Genomic DNA, 24,458 nt, shown 5'->3' with positions numbered 1-24,458 from the left:
CAGCAGAGGTCAGTGATGCACACAGATACGAGTCAATACAAATACATTACACACACACAAACCCTGGATTCTCATCCATACTTTATTATACACATTTACACTTCACTAATAAAAATCTGTACACTTCACATTACAGTATGTCCTAGCCACCAGCTAGCTAGCTAACACTGGGACACAGACGTGGCCGGAGACTGCTGCCCTAGAACAGGCAATGGGAGCTGCTCTTCCTTTCCAGAGAAGTTTCTTCAGCTAACACTTATCAGAGAGGACATTGTTTTCCATGTAGATGAGCCAGGACAGTGGAACAGGCCTCAGCAAGAATCCTGCCTGCATTCAGCTCTTCCCCTGTTCTGTGAGATGGGTAGGCATGGTGTTCCCGCCTTGGCTCGGGATGCCAAGTAGTGCCTTGCCTCCTGCCTACATCCTCATTTCTTCATCTTCATGTCAGCCTCAATGGCACAGCGACGCCCTCTGGTTCCCCCATCCTAATCAAGATGCAGACAAAAGGAAAAAGGTCTAGTATTAGCAAGGATGGAAAAAGCTTCCTTCCCTACTCAAGGAACTGGGAAACTGCACAGGTGGAAGACAGCTCTCTGTGCTTACTGAAAGCTAGGGGAGGGAAAGTACATTGCTGTCTGCTGTAAGATAGGCAGGGGAGACTTCTCTGAAGATCTTCCTACAAGAGTCAATGTGGGTCTAAATATATGAAGTCCCACTGGGGACTCAGAATCCCAATGCCTCTATGGTCTACTGAAAGCAGGAAGAGACAAAAGTTTGGCTGCTTCTCACCTGGAGAGAGAGGCTTTTTGGAGCCAATACACAGTGCTGCTTTTTATTACGTGAAACATTCCAGATGATCTGTTCAAGTGGGAAGAGGGGACTGCGGGCTAACATACCTGACCAGCTGCTCATCCCTATAAGAAGTGTTCCTCCAGCTGGGTGACCCTGGCTCTAGCTCCCTAGGTTCTCCGCACAGCTACTCTCCATGAGTGCAAGGCAAATGGAGGGCTTCTTCTCATTGGATCCCTCTCTCTCTGGCTGACATGCTGTCTCTGCTGAAATGCTTCTCTATCTAACAGATGTGTGAGAAAACAAACCCTCAAAACTTTTGTTCCCAGCTCGAGGGCTTGAGCTCCCAGGAAAGGAAATGCTTTTCCAGGCTCTCCCAGATAACCAGAGTGGCACAGCAGAGGTGCCTACAGAGGACTGTGGTTGCTTCCTGATCCATGAAACCAACAGGAAGATCAGATCAGATCCTGCCCCGTCCTGTAGCCTGCTCCCAGTGCCCTGGACGGGAGGAGGGGGGCTTCTATATGTGCATGAACAGGTGTGAAGTGTATAAGAATCTGCAGTGCTGCATTTGACCCATTGTAATAACTGGGGTCTAGCAGGCCCATCCCAATGGGGAGCTCAACTAGGGAAGAGGGCATAAACTTTATTAAACGTTCCAGTCACCCATAAAAAATGTTTATAGGAAAAGATACGAAAGTCTAAACAAAAAGGTCAACTGTATTAACATCATGTTTGGTAAACAAGAGTTTGGGACTGGAAATCAATGGACCAAAACCGATGTGTGGGAAATTAGGCCTAAGTGGTGTAAAAGACCACCGGGGACCAGCTATTCCACCCATCACTCCCTCTTGGGTCCTTAAAAAAAAAAAGACCAACAAACAGGGAGAATCAAGCTGGCTGGCTGCCACCACCACTGTCTCCTGGCACCCTGGGATCCACTGTTACGCCTGTGTCATCTTGACCCTGAGGGATCATTCCTGGCCAGAGAGAGCAACCCAGACGACACTGTGACCTCCACCGGCTCCAGCTAAATCCTAAACCCCACCTGCTATGAGAGATTTTGGTTCCCTTTGTCAATCCTCCTCAGGTGTCCGTATCCTTCCTCACCTTATTTCTTCTCTTTCCTATCCATTTCCTTTTGTCTTCTGTTTAACAGACTGGCTTCGCCGGCCAAGAGTGCATGGTTTGTAACATTGCGATCAAAGGTAGCTAAAAGCAATGCCCTAATCAGCCCAGAGGTACAAGTTTGCCAGGTTTTGGAATGGGCGATAAGACCACGTGCAGGGCCTGTGTTTCTCTAGCAGTAAGGTTGCAAGTCAGAGTCAGCACCAGAAGCTGCATTTCCAGAGAGGTTGGTTCACATAACCACCTCAGAGCTACTCTAACCAGTGTCTCCATGCACCCCAGCGTCTCGGAGTATTTGACCCTCTTCTGAGAGAGAGAGTGTGTGGGGGTGGGGTGGGGGAGGTTTGTTCTAAAGGAAACAGAATCAGACTTTAACAACTCCAGCCCACCTCAACTAATTTTCTTTCCCCCCACAAAAGGACAGTTATTACCATTCTTTAATACCATATAAAAGACTGGCAGTTTCCCTTAAACTCTCTACTGCTAAACGGAAAGGGAATTGGGGATATTGTTAAACTGACATCCCTACCTAATACTTTACATGTTTTTCCTTCATTATTGCATCTTTAGTTCTTTAAAAGCCTTGTAACATTTTATTAAGGTGGCCAAGGTCTCGGTTACACCCCAAGCCTTGTTTAACTGTTTAATGTATTATGACAGGGTCCCTTTAACACCTTTGACTCTCTAGGCCCATTTATTCCACAGAAATCAGCACAAGAGATCTGTCTTCCCATTTACATGGGGAGAAACTAGGACAAAAATTATGGGAGAAAAGGGAAGGAGATGACAGTGCTGCAACCCCACAAACCAGAAGGAAAGGCAAAAGTACCTCCCAACCCTGAGGACAATGGGATTGAGAAGTCTCTTATTTGATGACCCTAGATGTACGCCCACTAGTTTAACACATTGCTACAATGCCACAGATTCTGTGACAGTGCCACAATCCTCCAGACAAGGAGCCAGCAGTACCTTTCAACTCAGTTACCTACCGTAGTCACTCAATACTTACAAAGAGAGAGAGAAGGAAGGCAGGAGAGCCCATGGGGACGCTGTCCTGTCAAAAGGCCAAAGAGATTTACTGATCAGATTGTACAGCTATGAACATGAACACACCCTCCAGAAGCCATACAACCTGCATACTCATAAAGGCAGAGAAGCAGGCAACTCCAAGTTCCCCTCCCACAAGGTATCACGCACAAATAACTAGGGGAAAAGGAAGGACCAGCAAGTGAGGATTCTGTGACAGCAAGAACGCTAGGACAGGAGTTTCCCTTCACTCCACCATGTCGTTTCCAATCGAGGTCTGCTGCATCCCAACACCACTTCGGTGCTCTGTGCACTCGACCTCTATTTCCCACAGCAGCTATGTAGCTCCCAGATGACAGGATACATTAGCTGCTACCATTTGAGATGATTTAATCAAGACTGGATGCCTAGCTAAGATACACATTATTTCAGCCACAAGTTAAGCTTGATGCAAGAAGCACTGTGTGAGGTTCTCTGGCCTGCATCACACACAAGATCAGACTAGATGATCGCAGTCCCTTCTTGTCCTAAAATCTGCAAACCAGACCATCCAAGGGAGGGACAGAGGAGCATTTCTCCAGTTCTTGATTTTCCACCCCAATCTCCCTGCCAGGCAGGGACTCCTTCAAACAACCCCCTGCTTCTTTAAGGTTCTGATTATTACTTTAATACATACAAAGGACAGAACTATCACAACTGCTGGGGTGATTCACAAAAGTTGTCTCCGTGGTTAACCTACAGCTGCTACTTCTAAACTCTAACGGAAGGTCACGTTTCCAGAGAGGTTTGTTCACATAAGGATCTCAGAGCTAGTCTAACCCCAAGTGCATTCATGCACCCAGTGTCTGATTAGGTGACCCTCTTCTGCAGCTCTGTAGGATCCTCCTGAAGGAATCACTCTCACACAAAAGCATGAGCCCCAGCCTCCTTTTCCCCTCACCTTCTCTGAAGCATCTTGTTTCCGAGTGGAATCTCTCCCACGCAGGCTCTTTGCACTGATCCCGGACTCTGATGTCTGCATGATCAGCTGTGTGGCCAGAAATTGCTGCATGAAACAATATTCAGTTATTAGGGTATCAAGTGAAACAAGCTCAGTTAGTGGCATTACTCTCACAAACCATAAGGTTGAGAATGACCAGTTTGGAGGTGGCTTCAATTTCTAGTTTGCTTCTCAGCTCCCCCGCTTGCCCTAAAGAGCCACAAATCATTCTGAGGGAGAGTAAAAAAAGCCACACAAACTCATCAACTTAACTTTGATTCCTGTCAGCTGGGACTTGCCAACCCAGTGGGAAATTCTAGATGGCACAAAATAGCAGCAGGTACTCAGAGCCGAGTAGCCTCTTCCTACAGATCTGCTCAGTACCTCCCATACCAACCAGTGCATAAGTTCTGTCCAACACTGCGCCTCAGCTCAAGCTTTTACCTGAATCTGCTCCAAGACGTCTCGCTGCATCTCCACAGCCATGTGGTATACATCATGGTCAGAGCTGTTGTACATGACTGCATTCTGGAACATCAGCATGATATCACGCTGGAACTCAGCTGTGGTTCGGATCAGCCCATTCTCAATATTTTTCTTAATGGTAGATAAATCCATTGGCCTGTGAATGAAATGCAGTTAGAAGCAGCAGTAAGAGAAACTAACATTGTCTATCCTCTACAACTCTTCTCTTCCAGACAAGCTTGGTCTAGATAATTAGTCTTGCCACAAGTGCAGGGGACTGCAATAGGTGACCTCTCGAGGTCCCTTTCAGTTTTATGATTCTGTGTCAGGAATCCAATCACTCCAGCTAATCTGTCTAGCACCATCATGGTCAAACAGGCCTTCCCTGACATCAATGGTTCTAGACTCAAGACAGGAAATGAGATGAGATGGCATCTTCTGAATGGGTTCAAAGAGAGCTTTAATTCATAGCAACTCTGGAGCTGGACTGTGGGGTGTCCAACAGAGGTGTTTGCTTCTGGCATTAATGAAAGGGGAGGAGGGGAGCTAGTGCAGAGCCCACAGATGGTGCAGGACACACTGCTTGAGCTGGCAGGTGGTTCTAGTAATATATTTGAAGAGACAGTTGCCTGGCAGTATGTAGATGACAGTAGATCAACTCTTTAAAGGAGCTAGGTTGCCTGTTGAGAGTGTTCAGTCTGCCCCTCCATTGACTATTGGGTTCATTCAGATTAAGTCATATCACTGGACAGGAAGTGGGAGTGTGCCAATAAAATCTGCAGATGACACAGTGTTAAGAAATGTTGCCAATATGGAGGACTGGAATATATCATATCATACAAGAAGATTCAGATGACCTTGAAAACTGGAGCAATACAAATGGAATGAAATTTAATAGTGCAAAGTCAGGCACTTAGGGACTAACAACAAGAATTTTTGCTATAAGCTGGTAATTTATCAGTTTGAAGCAACATAGGAAGAAAAAGTTCTGGGTGTGTGGGTTGATCATAGGATGACCATGAGCCACCAATGTGATGCGTCTGTGAAAAAGGTTAATGCAAATCCAGGTGGATGCATCAGATGAATTATTTCTAATAGAAACTGGGAAGCATTACCACTGTACAAGGCACTGGTAAGACTACCCCAGAATACTTTGTGCAATTCTGGTGTCCCATGTTTAAGAAAGATGAACTCCCGACTGGAATAGGTGAAGAGAAGAGCTACTAGGATGATCAGAGGAATGGAGAACTTGCCTTACAAGAGGAAACTTAAGGAGCTTGGCTTGTTAAGTCTAACAAAACAAAGGCTGAGGGGAGATGATATTGCCATCCATAAATATATCACAGGGGTAAACATGGGAGGAGAAGGGCCAGTGTTGGCACGAGAACTAATGGATATAAACCGGCTATCAACAAGGAAACTGGAGGAAGGTTTCTAACCATCAGAGAAGTGAAATTCTGGGACAGCCTTTCAAGAAGAACAGTGGGCACAAAAAACCTAACCTATTTCAAGACTGAGCTTGAAAAGTTTATGGAGGGGATTGTGGCAGGGGCCAGGAAAAGGTGTCTGGCCTGTGAAAGAAATGCCTAAAACAACATTTAGGGTGAGAAATTACTACTTGTAACCAGTTTCTTTAGTGTACTGAGCTTAGTTTGCGTGTTTGCTCAGTAATCTGCTTTGATCAGTTTGCTATCGCTTAAAAAAAAAACAACCACCCTATCCTTTGTAGTTAATAAATTTGTTTTTGTTTTCTTTAAACCAATCATGAAATCCGCCTCCTCCCTCAATGTGGAGGAAGATGTGCACAGCTTCCCCCACATTGAGGGAGGAGGCGGATTTCATGAGCTTGCGCTGTGCAGATCTCTGTGCAGCAAAAGACAATACAGTTTTGGGTTTGCATCCTAGAGGGGGTGTGCACTTGAGTGCTGGGCAATTACAACACAGAGCTGACTTCAGTGTGTGTGTCTTTCTGCAGCTGGGCGTGTCCCTACCGGTGTGTGGGCTGGAGGAGGCTTAGGACAGGGTGAGGGAGCCCAGGCTGGTGGAACAGATGGGCTCAGTGGTATCCCTGGTGGCACCAGGGGGCAGAAAACTCATCACGGGATGCTATGATGAGGTTGCCTATAATGGCATATGGCTCATCCAAACTGCTAACTGCAAGTATCTCCAGTGCCTGGAGACAGCATACTAGAGGGGGAGGGCTCTGAATTACTACAAAGAATTCTTTCCTAGGTGTCTGGCTGGTGGGTCTTGCCACATGCTCAGGGTCTAACTGATGGCCCTATTTGGGGTAGGAAGGAATTTTTCCCCAGGTCAGATTAGCAGAGACCCTGAGCAGTTGTCACCTCCCTCTGCAGGGTTGGGCATGGGTCACTTGCAGGTTTGAACTAGAGTAAATGGTGGATTCTCTGTAACTTGGAGTCTTTAAATCAAGACTTGATGACTCAAATAGCTCAGCCAGAATTTGTGGGCCCATTACAGGAGTGGGCAGATGAGCTTCTGTGGCCTCCGATGTGCAGGTGAGACTAGATGATGAAGATAGATTCATAGACTTTAAAGCCAGAAGGGACTAAGGCCTGGTCTACACTGGGGGAGGGGGGGGGGAAATATCGATTTAAGTTATGGAACTTCAGCTACATGAATAACGTCGCTGAAGTCGACATACTTAGATCAACTTACTGTGGTGTCTTCACCGCAGTGAGTCGACTGCTGCCGCTCCCCACCGACTCCGCCTGCGGCTCTCGCACCGGCGGAGTACAGGAGTTGACAAGAGAGCACTCGGGGATCGATTTATCATGTCTAGACTAGACGCAATAAATCGACCCCCGCTGGATCGATCGCTGCCCACCAATCCAGCAGGTAGTGTAGACATACCCTAAGTTGGGACAGGAGGGCAACAGCCATTTACTGTACCACAGACACACTGTTCTGAACACGACTGCTGTGCACCCCACCCAGTCTGAGAACAGAGACACTTTTGTAAATGAACATGTACCTGTCCTGGGGAAGCCTTTTTCTCACTGACTGATGATGGAAATGAGTTTTTCCCACCTTGCAATCTGACTGTGTGCTGAGACTTAGTACTCCCATCAGAGACTCCAATACAGACACGTCAGACAGAATCTGATGGCAGACCACAGCTGGGCCACTTACCTCTGCACAATACTGTGGTAGCCTGGTGCTATATCATCGGTCACAGGCTGTAGGAAGACATTGGCATATCTGCAGAGAGAAGGAGGCAACTGTGAGCAGTCAGTCTCCTCACTGGTAACAGTGAACACCTGGTCAGAGGCTGGAGCATGCTCTGCACAGACAGAACCACTAAGCACTTGTTTCACACAAAGATGCACTTCTGGTCAAACACCACCAGACAGATGTGGGGAGTGGAGAGTCCCTCACCCAAGCACTAGTAGAGACCAGCCTGGGGCACAGGAGAGCAGATAATTTCCCTCTTCAGCTTGCTGGGTATAAGCCACCTCTTCCTGCCAGTCCACATGGGATCAAGTTCACTTACCTGTGATTAGCTGCTGCTCTCCAAACTAGCATAATAGCTTTTTTCCAGATCTTCTGGGCTTGAATTGCTTCCTGGTCCTCACTGCAAACAGAGCTAAGGAGATAAGGATGCTTGTCAGAGTGGGATGCACTGAAGCCCCTAGCCAAATGCATAGGTCAGTGCCCAGTGCAAGACTTCCTTCAACAAGCTCCAATGTTGCCTTGCAGCAGCAGCCTAAGTTCAGTGAGCCCTGGATCTACCCACATTGCTCCGTGCAAGCCAAAGAAAGGAAGCCGCACCTGTCTCCTGGGAGCTGGCTCAATGGAGTTGTCTGCACAATGCTCCTGGGAGTAAGGAGACCACAGGAGCCAGACAGATCAGCAGACATCTCCACCACAGGCCCATTCAACCAGCATCACACAGAAATGAGATAATCCCATACTCTTTCCCCAGCATAGACTGAGATTTGCATTGTGGGTGGCTGAAGGTTTCACTGATACTCACAACTGCGAGGAGGCAGGGCTGCTGGGGATGGAATCAGCTAGTGTGTGAGACTGCAAAGGTGCATTATGGATACTGAAGCCATCATCACTCTCACTCACGGGGGGCTCATTATCCATTTCCGATAGGTACCCCTCACCCTGGTCTTCCTCCTTGGGTTCCTCCAGACTGGCAGCCTCACTGGCACCATCCTCATCATCATCTTCACCCTGAGCATCCTGAGATATAGGATCAAATTCCACCAATGTACCTAATCAAAACGCAGCTATCAGTAACAATGCCTGCGTCACAGCCTCCAAAGATGACTGTTTCAGTAAGCAGAGTGGAGCCCTTTATCACAGCTGCTAGCCAGTTCTAGGGGCATTTGCACAAACACTTAAATCCCTGCCACAAAGCATTACAAGGGACTGGAGTGAGTTCCTCTAAGCTATAGATATCAGATGCATACTAGTGCCCCCTCCTACTCAGCGCACAAGGGTGTGCCACCGGTTTTCCTATCTACTGTGTGGGAGCTGAGAAGCAGCAGCAGCAGCAGCAACATAATGGCATCAAACTCACTTTAACCACTGGACTCAAGAAGTTCAAGGCCAATTACCTTCCCAAAGACAGCTTGGGTCTCTTCCTTCATCGACTCTGGGAGGAAAAGGCAAAGAGCAAAATTTTCATTCCTAGGAGCAGTTTTTAGAACATCCCCTCTTGCACCAATACCCTCCCCTCCCAAATTAATTATTCCCTATTTCTGCATAGATTATCTTCACCCCCATGCTGAACCAGACCACTAAAGTCCATTCAGCTAGGAAGTTGCAGGTAAAAAGATATCCTAGCCCAGTTACATTACCTGACAGCTCAAATTTGTGCTGAACATCAGCCTGTGAGGAGTCGTCACTTGCATTTAGGACATTTGGAGGGGATGAATCTTCATCAGGTGGCATCTTGAGGGAACAGAAATGCACAGATTTAAGTGTTTGTGTCAGCTTCCTTCAGAGCATGGCGTATAGGTGAGTATCTCACTACCCCAAACCCAAACCCAATCCCAGACAGTTGGTTTTCACAGAATGCTATGACAACAGGAATTCTGCACACGGACTGGCAGCAGACAGAGCAAAGAACTATCTATCGTACGTCGAGGGCTTCAAAGATCTAGCACAGCAAGTCATAACCCACAGGGGAAGAGTCACTGCTCTGCTCCACGTGTACTCACTGACGAGGCATCTCCAAACCCAGGGGTCCATCCCTTCTCTGAACTGCTTTTCCTTGCCTGCCAGCTGTTACCTGCTTTCAACCACACCAGCCCAAGACAGCCTCCCCACCTACATACCTCTATCTTCACCGTACTGTGTGTTGCTGATTCTCCCTTGGCTGATTCTGTCTCCATTTCAGAGTTCTCTCTCACAATAGCAGCCGCTTTCTGCTGCTCCTCCGTCTCTCGACCCCTGGGCTCAGGTGTTTCTGTTATTTGTACGGCTCCTGCCGTGGCTTCCTCAGAGTCCAATTCATTCTGCTCCAGCTCTGCAGATTCTGTCTTTATTTCTGACCCCAGCTCCCCAATGCTTATTAGGTCTTGGATTTCCTTTGCCTCTGGTTCATCACAGTCTCGCCTCTCCTGCTTCACAGTCACTGCCACATGGGGGATCTGTGCCTGTTTCTCATGGTCCTGCTGAATCGGATGCTCCCATGGGCCAGTCAAGGCCTGAGGGTCATCAGTCTCTTCACAGAAAGACAAAGCAGCTTCAACTGCTGCTACATCCAAGACTTCAGGATGGTCATCTACCTTTACCAAAACAAAGACACAGCAGCACAAGCAAAGGTCAGCAAGGAGAGCAGAACCCCTGAACTGGTTCAGCCAGAGAGCCCTTCCCACCCCAACTACATCTCTACCCAACAGGCCAGGGCCGGTGTCCCAGTGCTGAGAAAGCTGCAATGGCTGCACCAGTTTAATTCCTAAACAATAAACCAACGTGCATGAGCAGCAGGTACCATAGGCCGGAGTAGGCTGTGCCTCCCCAAACAGCCTAACGTGGCCCCACCCACACTCTGCCTGGAGGCCAGGCCCCTTCCTGCAGTTCCCAATGCTCTGCCCTGGCTGGCTGGCCTGCCTCCCGCAGGGACTCAGGGTGACTGGGGCCGCGCCTGGCCCGGTGCTGGGGGCCGTGTGGGGGTGCTCTTGGGTCCTGCAGGGGAAGAGGGGCAGAAGGGGAGGGGCTAGCCTCCCACAATGGCTGGATCACTGGCCGCCCATGTCAACATGGCTTCCCAAAGCCATACGAGCTGACTGTTAAAACGGGTATTAAGGAGCTGGGAAGAGCCATTACGGAGAAGACGTTAAACAGATCCTTACACCCATGGAGGGGCCATATATATTCTGTCTTCAGATGGGTCATTCCCACTTTGGACCAAGTGCATCACAGATTGCTAGCAATGATTAAAGGTTCCTTACTAACCACTCAGTACCAGGTTCCTTGGTCTTGTCAAGTACTGAAGGATACGGAGAAACAGGACTCACCTGCCTGTACTTGTGGCCCAGGAGACTCATTGGCAGAGCTTGGGGCCTTCATGCTCAGAAACATGGGGCTTCTGGAATACACAGTGCTAGAAGCACTCATGTTGTTTGCCTGTCTGGGATCTGTCCCCCATTCAGTGTTGGTGCCAGCTGAAACCCAAGGGTTTCCTCTGAGTGGAACACCACACAGCTGTTGCCAGCGTACTAGGGGATTGCCGGGGACTGGAACGTAATAACTTGGACAGAGAGGGAGAAAATAGGCAGGTGAAGATTGTCGAATGAGCAAGAAATACTTCCTAATCCTGCTTCTGTGTAACAACTGAGATAAATACATCCAGACCCTGGAGAGAAATGCAGTTGGCTTCCCAGCCTGCTTTGACATTTACCTTGTCCTCAATGATGGCTATAATATCTCCAACAGTTTCAAAGTCCAGCTCTTCCCCAGTATAGGAGACTGCAATGTCCATCTTCTCAGCCAGATCCAGGTCTTCTTTCCCATCCATGCTGTGATCTTTGGAAGGCCCAGCAGCACTGCCAGTACCAGTACCCAGACACTCTTTCTTGATGGAATCAATGATCATGGAGATTTCACTGCTGTCCATAGACACCGTCACTGTGTGGGGATCAGACACTGCCTCCATGGAAACACAAGGGTCTGACTGGCTCACTGGATAAGGATAAGAGAGACAACTTAGAGACCAATCAGGTTAAAGCCTGCCAGCTTCAGTGACCATTAAGGTGGAAAAGATCATGAGCTTCTCTCACATAGCGCAAGCCCATCCACAGCAGTTTGGCCAAAAAGGATAGAGACAGACACAGGGCAATTTGCTTGCTACCCAATAAGGATGCAAACCAGGAACCTAGCTCTTGCATCATGATCCAGCACACTATGCAATCAGCCAGCCCACCCAGCATATTCCCTTGTAAACCCCATCCAGCACCTCTCCTCGGGAACCCCAGCTCAGCCACCCATCTAGGAGTCAGCTTTACATGCCCATGCTCCCTCACCTCCTTCTGGGAGCCAGCTTCTGAGGTGAGGTAGAAGCCCCAGCTCACATCTTCCTATCTGCAGAGCCTGAGGGAAGCGCTGCTTTCACGTACTAAGCCACCCATGAGTGCGTAGTTCAGGAACGCACCTGTCACTACGCTTTCTGGAGTTGCAGCTGGTGGCACAACGGATGGTGCTGACAGCGTGGGCATCATGACAATGGTTGCCTGGGACACAGACTCTACAGGGGGTGGCAGGAGTGTAGCTGGAGGTTCACTGGCAACAGCAGAGAAGGAAGCAAGAGGTGTGGTGAACTGTGCAGGACCAGCTTCTAGAAGCCGAGAAAGAGTAGGAGCACCTAACAGAGAGTACAAGAGGGAAAAAGCACATGAGCAAGAAGCAACAGCCATTGAGCTCTCCAATGCCATCACCAGACTCTTTACTGACTGACTGCTCCCTCCTGAGGCCAAGGTACTGTAAATGACCTATGGACTGAGAGAGCCATGCTGGTAGTCTGTGTCAGAAATGCACGACTCTCTAAGGTATGCAGTCTCGGCCAGAACCATGCAGAGACTATGGGAACACCATGTGTTTAGTGTGAAGACTGTAGAGGCTACACCACACATGCAAAAGATGTTAAGGGCCCTCTTTAAAAAACTTGCTGCAAATAGAGAACCACACAGTGCGAACTAGGAAGAATGCAGTTCCTAGTGATCAGAGCGAGGGAAGAATAAAAGAGGGAGATTCTCTTTGCAGGGTATCCCTGATGGCTGCCTCCTGGTTCCAGGGCTGCTATGCATCTTAAGTCCTACTTCCAGCATTAATTTACTGAACCACTTCAGCTCCGATAGCAGGATTCAGAAGATCAGACATTCAGAAAGCAGAATGAGAACATTGGATAGGATAAAACATGTATAAAAGGCATAAACGCTCCTGCTTCAAAAAGCAGGAGCAAACCAGTAACTGACAAAGGGCAGGAGGAAAGCTTCCCATGGACAAGTTGCTCTGTAACTGTTCACTGCAGATATTCTTGCACCTTTTTGTCTACCTGCTCACCCGGCCCTCAGCACCGTAATATCCAAGTGCCTCACAATAATTAGTGGTTTTTTCCCCCATCACAATACCTTGGAACTGAGGCAAAGGGCTGATTAAATGACTTGCCCAAGTTTACAAGAAGTCCGTAGCTGGACCAGGTACGGATCCAGGTTTCCTATCTACTAGATTTCCTGAAGCTTCTGGTGTTGGCCATTGTTCGAGATAAGAGACCAGACTATACGGACCATGATCTGATCCACTCTGGCAATTCCTATCATCCCATGTTTTTGCAACTTCTTTCTCTGCCAGGACTGGAGTCATTTTAAAGAAAGCAAAGAGGTGTCAATGGATCTCTTAAAGGAATGTGATGAGCAGACAGCCTGGCTGTCTTTGGTCCCATTCTGAAAAGGGCTTATTATAGAACAGTCTATGAAACTATATTTTGCAGACAAAAGCCTCAGGTTCCCCAGAAGAGAGAACTAAGAAAAGAGAGTCTGCAAGGGTTACCTGAAGCAGCAGGTGATGCAGGGACAGCACCAGATGCCAACTGCATTTCCCCACCATGCAGCACTGGAAGGACCCCTCCTACCTCCAGGAGGACTCCTGAGCTATTCATGTGACCAGAAGCCACTGCCATCTCGCTTTCACCAACCTGCCAAAGGAGGACACAGATGAAGCTCCTGGACTGGAGACATGTTCACACTACTGATTCTCCCCTAGATATGCATCCCGTTACTATATCCATCAATCTGTGAATCAGAGCCTCTTCTACACATTTCAACCCAGTCCAGCCCCTGACTGAGGTGCATCAGCTTTCACACAAACATGGCTGGTTCAAATATTTGATTACAATCATTTGAAACCGATGCCATGTGGCTGTTTGTTGCCTTGGAAGTCAGACTGAGTGCTCTGCTCTCGTCCCTCTACCCAAGGATCCCAAACTGCTTTACAAGTATCAGCGTATTTAGTCCCACTACCCCTTAAGTGGCAGGAAAATAACCTCGTTGCATGTGGGGAAACTGGGGAAGTAACTTGCTCAAGGTTACACAATGAGCCAATGACAGAGTTGAGAATAAATTCCAAATGGCATTGTTAATGAAAGAAACCCCCTGTAATACTTAAACTGCCACACACCTAACTCTGTTTTCCCCATACCTTAAGTTGGCATACGGCTGGCTGAGAAGTCCAGAGAACAGCACAGAATAGTTACCCAAGCCAACTGCATTTCTGCAAGTGGAGAGGGCTGGGAGTGAGGCAGCAGCCCTCTCCACCTGCCTCTCTGATAGAGCAAGGGGTAAGACAACCTCAAAGCCTCTCACTTCTTTGTGAACCAAACTTCTCCCCCCGTCAGAAGTCCTCAGCCTCACTGGCCCCCCATCTCCGTGAGGGACCGTTTTTAGAAGTTTCCCATATTAACAGCTATTTTGCTCCACTAAGGTTAACATTAGGAACCACAGCGCAGACAGGCTGATGGCTGCTGACTCCATTTTCAGAACAGATCTAAGAGACAAGTTACTGAGGAGTGTCAACAACTGGTTGTCCCTTTAACACTAGGGCTCCCAACATCACTAACACCAATAAGGTTGAACTGGTGTTAGCAACAGTGGTGATTTTAACAACTACCTAGGCTATGGACATGAGCCACTGAGGGGTAAGTCCAGGACAGAATAAACCAGTCTGAATCCTAGTCTCTCAGTTTTTAAATGCATAAAGGGCATTTATTTGATCTCTCTACTTATAAGTTAACCTGGTTTTGTTGAAAATTAAAATTCAACTTTGGGCTAGGGTGACCAGAAAGCAAGTGTAAAAAATTGGGACACATTTTTTTCGGGGCAGGGGGTGGAGGAGGGGAATGATTGCCTATATAAGACAAAACCTGTAATATTGGGACCTTTGGTCACCCTAAGCCCAGGGCTCCCTAACACAGCTCAGCTGACTCAAGTCCCACTAACCCTGCGCTTAAACTGCGGTGCAGACTCACCCAAAATGGCCCCTGACTCTCCCACCTGGCTTTATAACTGCCCCCACCCCCGCTGCGGGAGATAGTGTGGGGAGAGGGGGGCGCACATGGGAAACTTCACCACATCGAGGCTCCACCTGCCCCTGCTCTCTGCTGCGGCCCCCTCGGTGCCCTCCTTGCCTCCGGCCGCTGCAGGCTGCAAGCCACAGGCAAACGCCCTTGTTGGGTCATGGTTGCTGGTAGGCAGGGCTGCGAGGAGCTATATATCCCGCTAGTGCGTGTGGCGCCTGATACTGAACGGAGCCCACACGCCATAGGGAGCTGTCCGCGCGGTGAGTGGAACTACGCAGCCTGTGGGGCAGGGCAGTGCCCCCTCTAGCCGCCCGGAGCCAGGTGGTGGCGGCGGCTCCCCCAGTGGTGCTGCGCTGCCGCTCTGGGGCGGGCTTCTCCCCCAGCTCACAACCGTGCTGGCTCGCTGCGCTTCCCGGATGGTGGGAGCCCAGGGCAGCACTCTCCGGCGCTCTGCACGGGCCCCTGACCCCAAGAGCCAGAAGGGTGGCAAGGTGGGAAGCCCCAGCAGTGCTTACCGGGGGCGGCTCCCAGGAAGCATCCGGCAGGTCCCTCTGACTCCTAGGGTCGGGCTGGGTGGGGGGGGCGAGGTGGGCTCTCTGCCTGCTGCCAGCGCCTGCAAGCCCCACCCCTGCAGCTCTTATTGGGCAAGAGGAAGCCGGTGCAGCACACGGAGACCCCCTCCGCCTCTGTGCCTAGGGGCCGCCAGCACTGCAGGCTCCTGCCGGTGGGCAGGCGCGCCACCAGGAGCTGCCCCAGGAAGCGCCGCCTTGCCAGCCCCGGCACTTTGTGGGTGATGGTGAGCAGTCCCTGATATCAGGACAAAGCGCGTCCCGACCGATGTGCAGTTGGGACGCAGGACAAATGTGTTAATATCGGGACATCTGATCATCCTACTTTGGGCTGAGATGTGGTCAAGCTATATCACCCCAAACAGAAACAGATACAAGGCTGTAAAAATCAAACCTCCAAGTAGACCAACTAGGGGTTCTGCTCTGATCTCCCTTCTGAGTGTCACTCAATGGCACAGTCTGCTACTCCAACTCTTCAGGTCCCAAAGGGATAGTTAGCTTTCAGAGGGCTTGTCTTCACTATCAGGGTGAGTTGGCCTAAGTTACGTTACTCCAGCTACGTGAATAACGTAGCTGAAGTCAACTTACTGCAGTGTCTACACTGCGCTGCATCGACAGGAGAAGCTCTACCGCTGACTTATGGTGGAGTACCCGGATTGACCAGAGAGAGCTCTGCCATCGATTTAGCAGGGCTTCACTAGACCTGCTAAATCGACAACTGCCGCATCGATTGCAGCAGCTGGTAGTGAAGACAAGCCCAGAGTTACCTGACCTCTTCAGTCCTGAATTCACAGTACCACAAGGAAAGAGTTCCACCTTTGTGGCTCACAGGGTTTAATTACAGCTTTAGAATTTTCCCTGTGCTGGAATCTTGCAAGATCTGGATGGTTTCTGGAGCCCTTCACAGCTTCCCTATTCAGTGCAAGAGTCTGAAGCATAAATTCATCAGTATGCTTGTATATGCGAGCAGAGCACTCCATACCAGCCTGGGGCTTGTGGGGAGGAGGCTGCCCTTCTTCAGTAGCTCCGAGAGCAGAGGAGAAGGAGGCGGAGTTGCTTTCTGTCCTAGCATCTTTTTCTGGGGTGAATCATCAGTGACTGGGGTTATGGGGGCATCCAGGGGAGCTGAGCCTGGAGGGGTGTCAGGGATCCCAATGAAGGAGGCAACTGGGGTGCTGGGCAATGTCCCTGGAGTTACCTGAGAAAGAGAAAAACCACACTGTTCAAAGCCACACCTTCACCATACTGACTAGACCCACTTAATTCCTTCCCCCAAGGCCACTGACCCAGCACACCCCAGGGACCTGCTCCATTCATTCACTGCACCCGCTCCAGGCATGTGCCTCCACCTTTTCACTCCCTGCCTTTGCCCCAGATACCTGCTCCACTACCTCATCACAGACACTGAAGGGAATTTGTATCCTGGATGATACTGCACACAGGCCATACTATAGCACTAAGATAGGGAAAGCACCAGCAAGGCAAGGGGCCCTCCCGAGCTGCACAGAGACCCAGTCCCTGCTGCTTTCTCTCTTACCATGGGAAGCAGCCTTACCCCTGGGCTGGTCTCCTCCACAGCTTGCTGAGACAAGTCCCCCAGAGCATAGTCCCTTCCAGGGGAGGTTGAACCTGCGGGAGAGCGGACCATCACGCCGGTCAACCTTCGAGGGGGGTTCTTAACTGCCTGACGAGCTGGAAGAGAATGGAAAAGAAGTGAGACCCCCAAAGCTCCAGCTGGGAAACTTCTTTGGAATCAGTTCTGCTTCTGGCCTAGAAGCCACCACCAAATGAACCACTTCAGTTACAGTGACTGCTACAGAATCATCTAATTCAACTCCTGCATCACAGCAAGGCTGACCATCATACGCCATCCCTAATGAATGGCTGATGGATCCCTGCTCTGAACCTGTCCAGTAGCAGGGTCCTGCACAAGCTCCCCTAGTACTACTTCCATGGCGGAACTGTCTCGAAACCTACTAAGTTGTTTTGAGTATTTAACCCACCTTTCCGCTGCCACACCTTCAGGCATGAATGCAAGTTTTATCTTCCAAGGCTAATGAGAGTCTCTTCTTCCTGGTCTATTTCTAATATTCCTTATCAGGCCATTCTCCTGCTTCCCCTCAGGTGCCTTTTCTGCAAAGGAGTGCATCCAGCTCTCCCCCTTGCCTAATGGGGCATTTTTACTCTATGGGTTCCTCTTTGAACTCTCCTCATTTTGCCTTTTTTACAATATGGCATTGAAAATTGTGTGCAGCCCTCTCCCTCCTAACCCTGAGCCAAGGAGAGCAGAGTACCCAGGTTCTTCCTACTTGGGTCTCTGCAGGTTCCCTTCCTTTCTCAGGGCTCCAGCCTTAAATTCAGCCCAGATTTTTTTTTTTTAAATAAGCAAGAGCTCCTTTGTGTGTGCGCGTGTGTGTATGTGTGTGGGGAGAGGGGTGGTGGCGGCGAAGCAAACATAGTCCCATCTCACCCTGATAAGCAGCATCTGTAGCCTTCCTCTTCACCTCTGCCTCCTCCTCTTCCATTTTTTTCTTCCTGAACAAAGTAAACAAAGTACTTGGTGGCACAATGCCCCGGAACCCAAAAACCACCTGGTGCCTCCCCCAGGGCCATCAGGTCACAGACACCTGACCCATAGCCTTCATATGTCAATGAGACATCCCTGCTAGCTAAGGCCCGATTGCTCTGAGCAAATAGGAAGTCAGGTTCCAGTCAGGGAATGAGACATTCCAGGGAATCTCACGCTCAGCTCTACACCCAGGATGATGCCAGCAGGACACTGCAAGCCTGCACCAGGTTCCTTATGCCAATGCTGGAGAGCTCCAAGAGACGCTTCATATTGGATGGTGCTCCCATTCCAAATTTAACCCTTAAAAGCCTGAGCATCTGTCCAGCTTAGCTGTTCCTCCCAAGCCTGGGAGTGCAATGAGAGAGAGAGAGAGAGAGAGAGAAGGGGGAATATCCCCAAGCCCAAGGGCTCTGAGAAGTACAATCTCAGGGGGAATTGGAACAGGGAAATAATAAGATAACCCACACCACAATGTCATTGCACAGCTCCTCCAGTCTGCTATCCATGTGCCCAGCCTGGATCAGCTCTGCATCCTTCTTCAGCTGCCTGCAAACAGACACAGCACCACCTCAGCTCCACACCAAGCCTGCAATGTACACCCTGTCATTCCCTCTACTTTCCCCTGCTGTACTCACTCTCTCAGGGCAGCTTTGCTGCCCACAGCCTTCAGTCAGGACCAGAGCTTGACCCCCCTAATATGTACCTATACTTCTCCTGTGTCTCCTTGATCACTTTCTTCAACTCCTCAACTCGTTCTGCTGTCAGTTTCCGCACGATGACATCTTCCACAGTTTCCACAACCTCCCCTTTCTCACCACGTTTTCTCCTACACAACAAGGACAGGAAAATGATATAATTATCAACCTCAGGAACACCCCATCCTCCTATAAACACCATCTGCTGCCCACAGAGCCCCACCAGTCCAGCCATGCCCTAACAGCTTCTTCCTTACTAACTAACCTAGTCCCCAGCTCACCTCTTCCCCTTCTTCTTTTCTCAGAGAAAATACTGGAACTCACACTGCTCAAACACCCTCCTTCTGACCTAGCCAGGTCTCCTACCTCTGACAATGGCCAGCAACAAATGCTTCAGAAGGTGCAGAAAACCCCATCATGGGGGAAGTTTCTTCTTATCTTCAAACAAAAAGTGGAAGACTCATACCCTGAAGCAGGAGGGTTTGCCTTCCTGTCAAATTTTTACCCTAGCTAGTATAACTTCAGATAAGATTCTTCCTATCCACAAATGCTCAATCCTTCTCTTGAATTCTACTCTTTGCTTCAATAACCTGTGCGGTGAGTTCCACATGCTAATTATGCATAGCGTGGAAAAAAAAATTACTATGAAATGTTTTCCCTCTAATTTCATTGGGTGTCAAGGGCCAGCATACGTGCCCTAGCTTAGAACTTGGGCCTATGACAAGCACAGGCTGAAACATTTCAGCCTGAACTGTTGCAGTCTTAGTATAGAGGGAAAGAACAGGAGGTTCAGTTGCTCCTCCCTGCACAATCCCAAAATGCTATGGGTATATAAAGAGCAGCATATAGTGAGGAGTGGAAAAAGCTTGAACTTGCTGGATAACATGCACTGACTTTTATACTCCCAGATTCCTTTCTTATTCTGAGCTGTAGTTTTATGCATAAAGCTTTTGGATTATAAGGTGCAATGCATGTGATCAAGGCTTTTTTGTATTAAAAAAGCAAACTATTTTGGTGCAACACCAGTGGCATATATTTTATGAAATACATCCCTGTTTAATATTACTATTTAATATTGCTGTCTTACTGGGGTGACATTATGTTACATTATCTTTCTAACTGTGGACGGCAACTACCATAAAATACTACTTTGGGGAGCTCTGCTGGGAATTGTGGGCAAGATAATTCAGGAGCCCCACAATACACTATACTATAAAGGTTGCAGGGAGTGATGTATAGGAATGAACAGAACCATTTCAGGAATAAATGTTACAGTAACCAATTACAGAAACTTTTAGATTTGAAAGGGTCTAGTCCTCTAAAGTAGGAAACTGGATGAACAGAAAGATCATTCTAGGTAAACATTCCTATGCTTACCTCCCCGCTGCTCCTCCCTTGGCAGCAGTCACCCTCCCTGCCCAGATATCACATCCAGTTTCCCTGTCCCTGCCTGCTCCTCCTTTAACAGTTCTGGCAAATGCACTGCCAGATAAACTGTTGAGCCCTCCAAGAGCTGTTGCCAGGGGCGGCTCTAGGCATTTTGCTGCTCCAAGCACGGCAGGCAGGCTGCCTTCTGCGGCCTGCCTGCAGGAGGTCCCCAGTCCCGCGAATTCGGCGGCGGCCTGCGGGAGGTCCGCCGAAGCCGCCGGACCAGTGGACCCTCCGCAGGCAAGCCGCCGAAGGCAACCTGCCTGCCGCCCTCACGGTGACCGGCAGAGCGCCACCCGCAGCTTCCTGCCCCAGGCACGCGCTTGGCGTGCTGGTGCCGCCCCTGGCTGTTGCAGAAACCACATGCCTCATCCTTGGCACTCACTTGGGGGTCTCTGTTGTCTCCAGAAGCTCCGAATACTGAGATGCACAATGCTAGGGAAAAAGCAGAGGGAGTTAGAGCACACACAGAACACTCATCACATGCAATTCTATCAGCAAAGCTCATGTGGGCACTGGGCTCCACTCTTCAAAGACCTATCACCTATTGAGTGTGTTCTCAGAGGTATGGATTGGGACACAGCTGCACGCACTGGAGTCACATTTATGACTGCAAGTGGGTTCAATGTACCAGGGTTTACTCCCACACCACTCTCTGCTGTCCATACTGATCTGTCAGAGAAAAGAAAAGCAGATTCCCCAGCCTAGTAACCTATGTGTCTAAGCAGGGAAATACTACAGTTATGAGCAGCAGCTGCAGGATGTTCTCAGTGTTAGTGCAGCCAAGAATATCTCAAGGTAGTGGGTTGGCTAGAATTGTACCAAGACCAGTTCTTCATAGGACATAATTGGGACTAGAAAAATGACAATATTAAAAAAGTGACTCCCCTTCTTCTCCAGATAAACACCTCCTCCCCTGATATCTCAAGTTACTGACCTTCAAGCAGCCATACCCCCAGAAGCCTGTCTTGGTAACAGTTGTAGCCCCTTTCCAAAACTCAAAAGCCAGCATCTTACCTTCTGAGAGAACCAGTCAGGTGGGCGGCCTGGCTCTGCAAAGGGTTTGATAGCTCTGCTGACTGATACCCTGCAAGAAAGAGCAGGTAAAGGACTGGAAACTTGCCTCTCTGTCCTCACCAACACAAGGAGAAAGGGTGATAGCCTGTCTCACGGCTCTCTTGGACATAAAACTTTCCTAGCTACTTAAGAGTATAAGCTCTTTGGGAAAAGTGCTGTGTTTATACAAGACCTAGGACAATAGGATGCTGGTCCCTGACTGGGGCTCCTAGATATTTTGGTAATACAAATATAAGCTAATGCGTTCTTGGGAACTGTCCAATTTTAGCCTTAGGACCGTTGAAGGTCTCTGTCCATTTCCAAACAAACAAACTAAAGCTTCCTTTAGAAGAAAGTGAGTTTCAGACTCTTGATAATACTCTTAGGACAACGTTACATCACTCTACAAAAACATGCACAGTCGGGGAAAAAACTATGGTAATAAGAACGGCCATACTGGGTCAGACCAAAGGTCCATCCAGCCCAGTGTCCTGTCTGCCAACAGTGGCCAATGCCAGGTGCCCCAGAGGGAGTGAACCTAACAGGTAATGATCTCTCTCCTGCCAGCCATCACCACACTGACAAACAAGAGGCTAGGGACACCATTCCTTACCCATCCTGGCTAATAGCCATTAATGGACTTAACCTCCATGAATTTATCTAGTTCTCTTTTAAATCCTGTTATAGTCCTAGCCTTCACAACCTCCTCAGGTAAGGAGTTCCACAAGTTGACTGTGCACTGTGTGAAGAAGAACTTCCTTTTATTTGTTTTAAACCTGCTGCCCATTAATTTCATTTGGCGGCCCCTACTTCTTATATTATGGGAACAAGTAAATAACTTTCCCTTATTCACTTTCTCCACACCACTCATGATTTTATATATTTCTATCATACCCCTTCCCCCCGGTCCCCTCTTTTCCAAGCTGAAGAGTCCTAGCCTCTTTAATCTCTCCTCATATGGGACCATTCCAAACGCCTAATCATTTTAGTTGCCCTTCTCTGAACCTTTTCTAATGCCAGTATATCTTTTTTTGAAATAATGAGACCACATCTGTATGCAGTATTCAAGATGTGGGCATACCATGGATTTATATAAGAAGAATAAGATATTATCCGTCTCATTCTCTATCCCTTTTAAAATGATTCCTAACATCCCGTTTGCTTTTTTGACTGGTGCTGCACACTGCGTGGACGCCTTCAGAGAACTATCCACGATGACTCCAAGATCTTTCCTGATTAGTTGTAGCTAAATTATCCCCCATCATATTGTATGTATATTTGGGGTTTTTTTTCCCATGTGCATTACTTTACATTTATCCACATTAAAATTTCATTTGCCATTCTGTTGCCCAATCACTTAGTTTTGTGAGATCTTTTTGAAGTTCTTCACAGTAGGGCTGTCAATTAATCGCGGTTAACTCACAGGATTAACTCAAAAAAATTAATCACGATTAATCGCAATTTTAATTACACTTTTAAATAACAGAATACCAATTAAAATTTATTAAATATTTTGAATGTTTCTCTACATTTTCATATATATTGTATTCTATGTTGTAACTGAAATTAAAGTATATATAATTTTTTTAGTATTTTTCAATTCACCTCATACAAGTACTGTAGTGCAATCTTTGTTGTGAAAGTGCAACTTACAAATGTAGATTTTTTTGTTACATAACTGCACTCAAAAACAAAACAATGTAAAACTTCAGAGCCTACAAGTCCATTCAGTCCTACTTCTTGTTCAGCCAATCGCTAATACAAACAAATTTGTTTATATTTACAGGAGATAATGCTGCCCTCTTCTTATTTACACATGGACACATGTCCCCTGGAATGGTGGTTCAAGCATGAAGGGACATATGAATCTTTAGCACATCTGGCATGTAAATATCTTGCAATGCCAGTTACAACAGTGCCATGAGAACACCTGTTCTCACTTTCAGGTGACACTGTAAACAAGAAGTGGGCAGCATTATCTCCTACAAATGTAAACAAACTTGTTTGTCTGAGCGATTGGCTGAACAAGAAGCACGACTGAGCAGACTTGCAGGCTTAAAAAGTTACATTGTTTTATTTTTAATGCAATTTTTTTTGTACATAATTCTACATTTGTATGTTTAACTTCCATGATAAAGAGATTGCACTACAGTACTTGTATTAGGTGAATTGAAAAACACTATTTCTTTTGTTTTTTATAGTGCAAATACTTGTGATTAAAAATAAATAGAAAGTGAGCACTGCACACTTTGTATTGTGTTGTAATTGAAATCAATATATTTGAAAATGAAATAAACGTCTAAAAATATTTAAATACATGGTATTCTATTATTGTTTAATAGTGCAATTAATCACGTGGTTAATTTTTAAAATCTCAACAGCCCTAGTTATAAATCTTGAAACAAACCGTTAAGTGATCCAGCCAATTGCCATTATGGATGGTCGTTCAATTCTCAACGCCACTCTACTCTGCTTTCACTCCTTCCCGGGCACAGCCCAGCTGCTCAGTCACTGCTGGTCCCGACACCTGTCGCGAAGATTTCCAGGACACTCGGGTGCTTGCTGACAGCAGGCGGTGTGGCTGGAGCAGGTTGTTTTCATGAACAGCAATAGCTCAAGTGATCCGTGTGGCCCTACTAACGGGGCACCGGGCCATGTACGCCGGTGCTTTGGTCAGTGTAACCGCTACCAACCCTGCCGCGGGTCGGGCTCGGGGTCGGGCTCTGGGGCGAGCGAGGCTACGGCGAGTGGGGGCAGCACCCGGGAGGCGGATGTGAGTGTTTAGCGACTCTCACCACTTACCAGTTCTGGTCCCCGCTGCGCATGACAGAGGAGGCGAGGCAGAGCTTCTCCCGGACGGACCATGGCTCCGTGGGGCCGGCCCCCAGCAGCTTGTGCTCTGCCAGGCAGAGGGGAAAGGCTCAGCACCCCAGCGGGAGAGCGGGGTGCGCCGCCCCCCAGCGACCCCCTCCCTCCCGCCCGCCTTCCACCCGGCCCCGGCCCCAGGCCCCGGCCCTGCCTGCTCCCACCCCCGGGGCCCCATCCTGGCTGGCGACACCTCCCCGCCGCGCGCCCCTCACTCACTCCCTGTCCCGGCCGCCATTTTCCCCGCTAGAAGGGCCCTGGGGGGGTGGAGCCGAGCGCAAAGCTCGCCGGGAAACACTCGCTCATGGGCCTCCAGGCCCCCATGGGCGGCAGGGAAAAA

The 24,458-nt window shown here is 48.5% G+C and overlaps 1 protein-coding gene across 4 annotated transcripts; it reads right to left on the bottom strand.

Annotated features, from left to right (window-relative positions):
- Window positions 1-63: 63 nt before the first annotated feature.
- On the bottom strand, window positions 64-24,457 carry BRD8 (bromodomain containing 8). Of its 4 annotated transcripts, none has more exons than XM_039483875.1 (22): window positions 24,338-24,457; window positions 24,056-24,152; window positions 21,215-21,284; window positions 20,583-20,632; window positions 18,778-18,900; window positions 18,540-18,620; window positions 17,976-18,040; window positions 17,061-17,197; window positions 16,488-16,703; window positions 13,412-13,556; window positions 12,018-12,227; window positions 11,268-11,548; window positions 9,700-10,152; window positions 9,220-9,313; window positions 8,977-9,014; window positions 8,385-8,599; window positions 7,902-7,994; window positions 7,541-7,609; window positions 4,367-4,544; window positions 3,884-3,988; window positions 2,927-2,971; window positions 64-485 (listed from the first exon to the last, which is right to left on the bottom strand). In XM_039483875.1, the coding sequence occupies exons 1-22, from the start codon at window positions 24,354-24,356 to the stop codon at window positions 426-428; spliced, it is 2,844 nt and encodes a 947-aa protein (XP_039339809.1). In that variant the 5' UTR covers window positions 24,357-24,457; the 3' UTR covers window positions 64-425. The 4 variants fall into 4 exon arrangements, with proteins under 4 accessions (XP_039339809.1, XP_039339810.1, XP_039339812.1 ...); XM_039483876.1 differs by having other exon boundaries at window positions 8,385-8,590; XM_039483878.1 differs by lacking the exon at window positions 12,018-12,227.
- Between the last annotated feature and the right edge of the window lies 1 nt (window position 24,458).

Source organism: Mauremys reevesii, linkage group 8 (assembly GCF_016161935.1).
Source record: "Mauremys reevesii isolate NIE-2019 linkage group 8, ASM1616193v1, whole genome shotgun sequence".
In the NCBI taxonomy this organism is placed as follows: Eukaryota; Metazoa; Chordata; order Testudines; family Geoemydidae; genus Mauremys; species Mauremys reevesii.
This window is presented reverse-complemented; position numbering and strand designations above follow the sequence as displayed.

Bases quoted from the DNA above. Each gene is read 5' to 3' on its own strand.
- BRD8 (XM_039483875.1), bottom strand. The intron at 21,285-24,055 runs GTAAGTGGTGAG...TCTTTCTTGCAG, and splicing joins CGCAGCGGGGACCAGAACTG to GGTATCAGTCAGCAGAGCTA. The intron at 8,600-8,976 runs GTAATTGGCCTT...CCTATATCTCAG, and splicing joins CCCAAGCTGTCTTTGGGAAG to GATGCTCAGGGTGAAGATGA.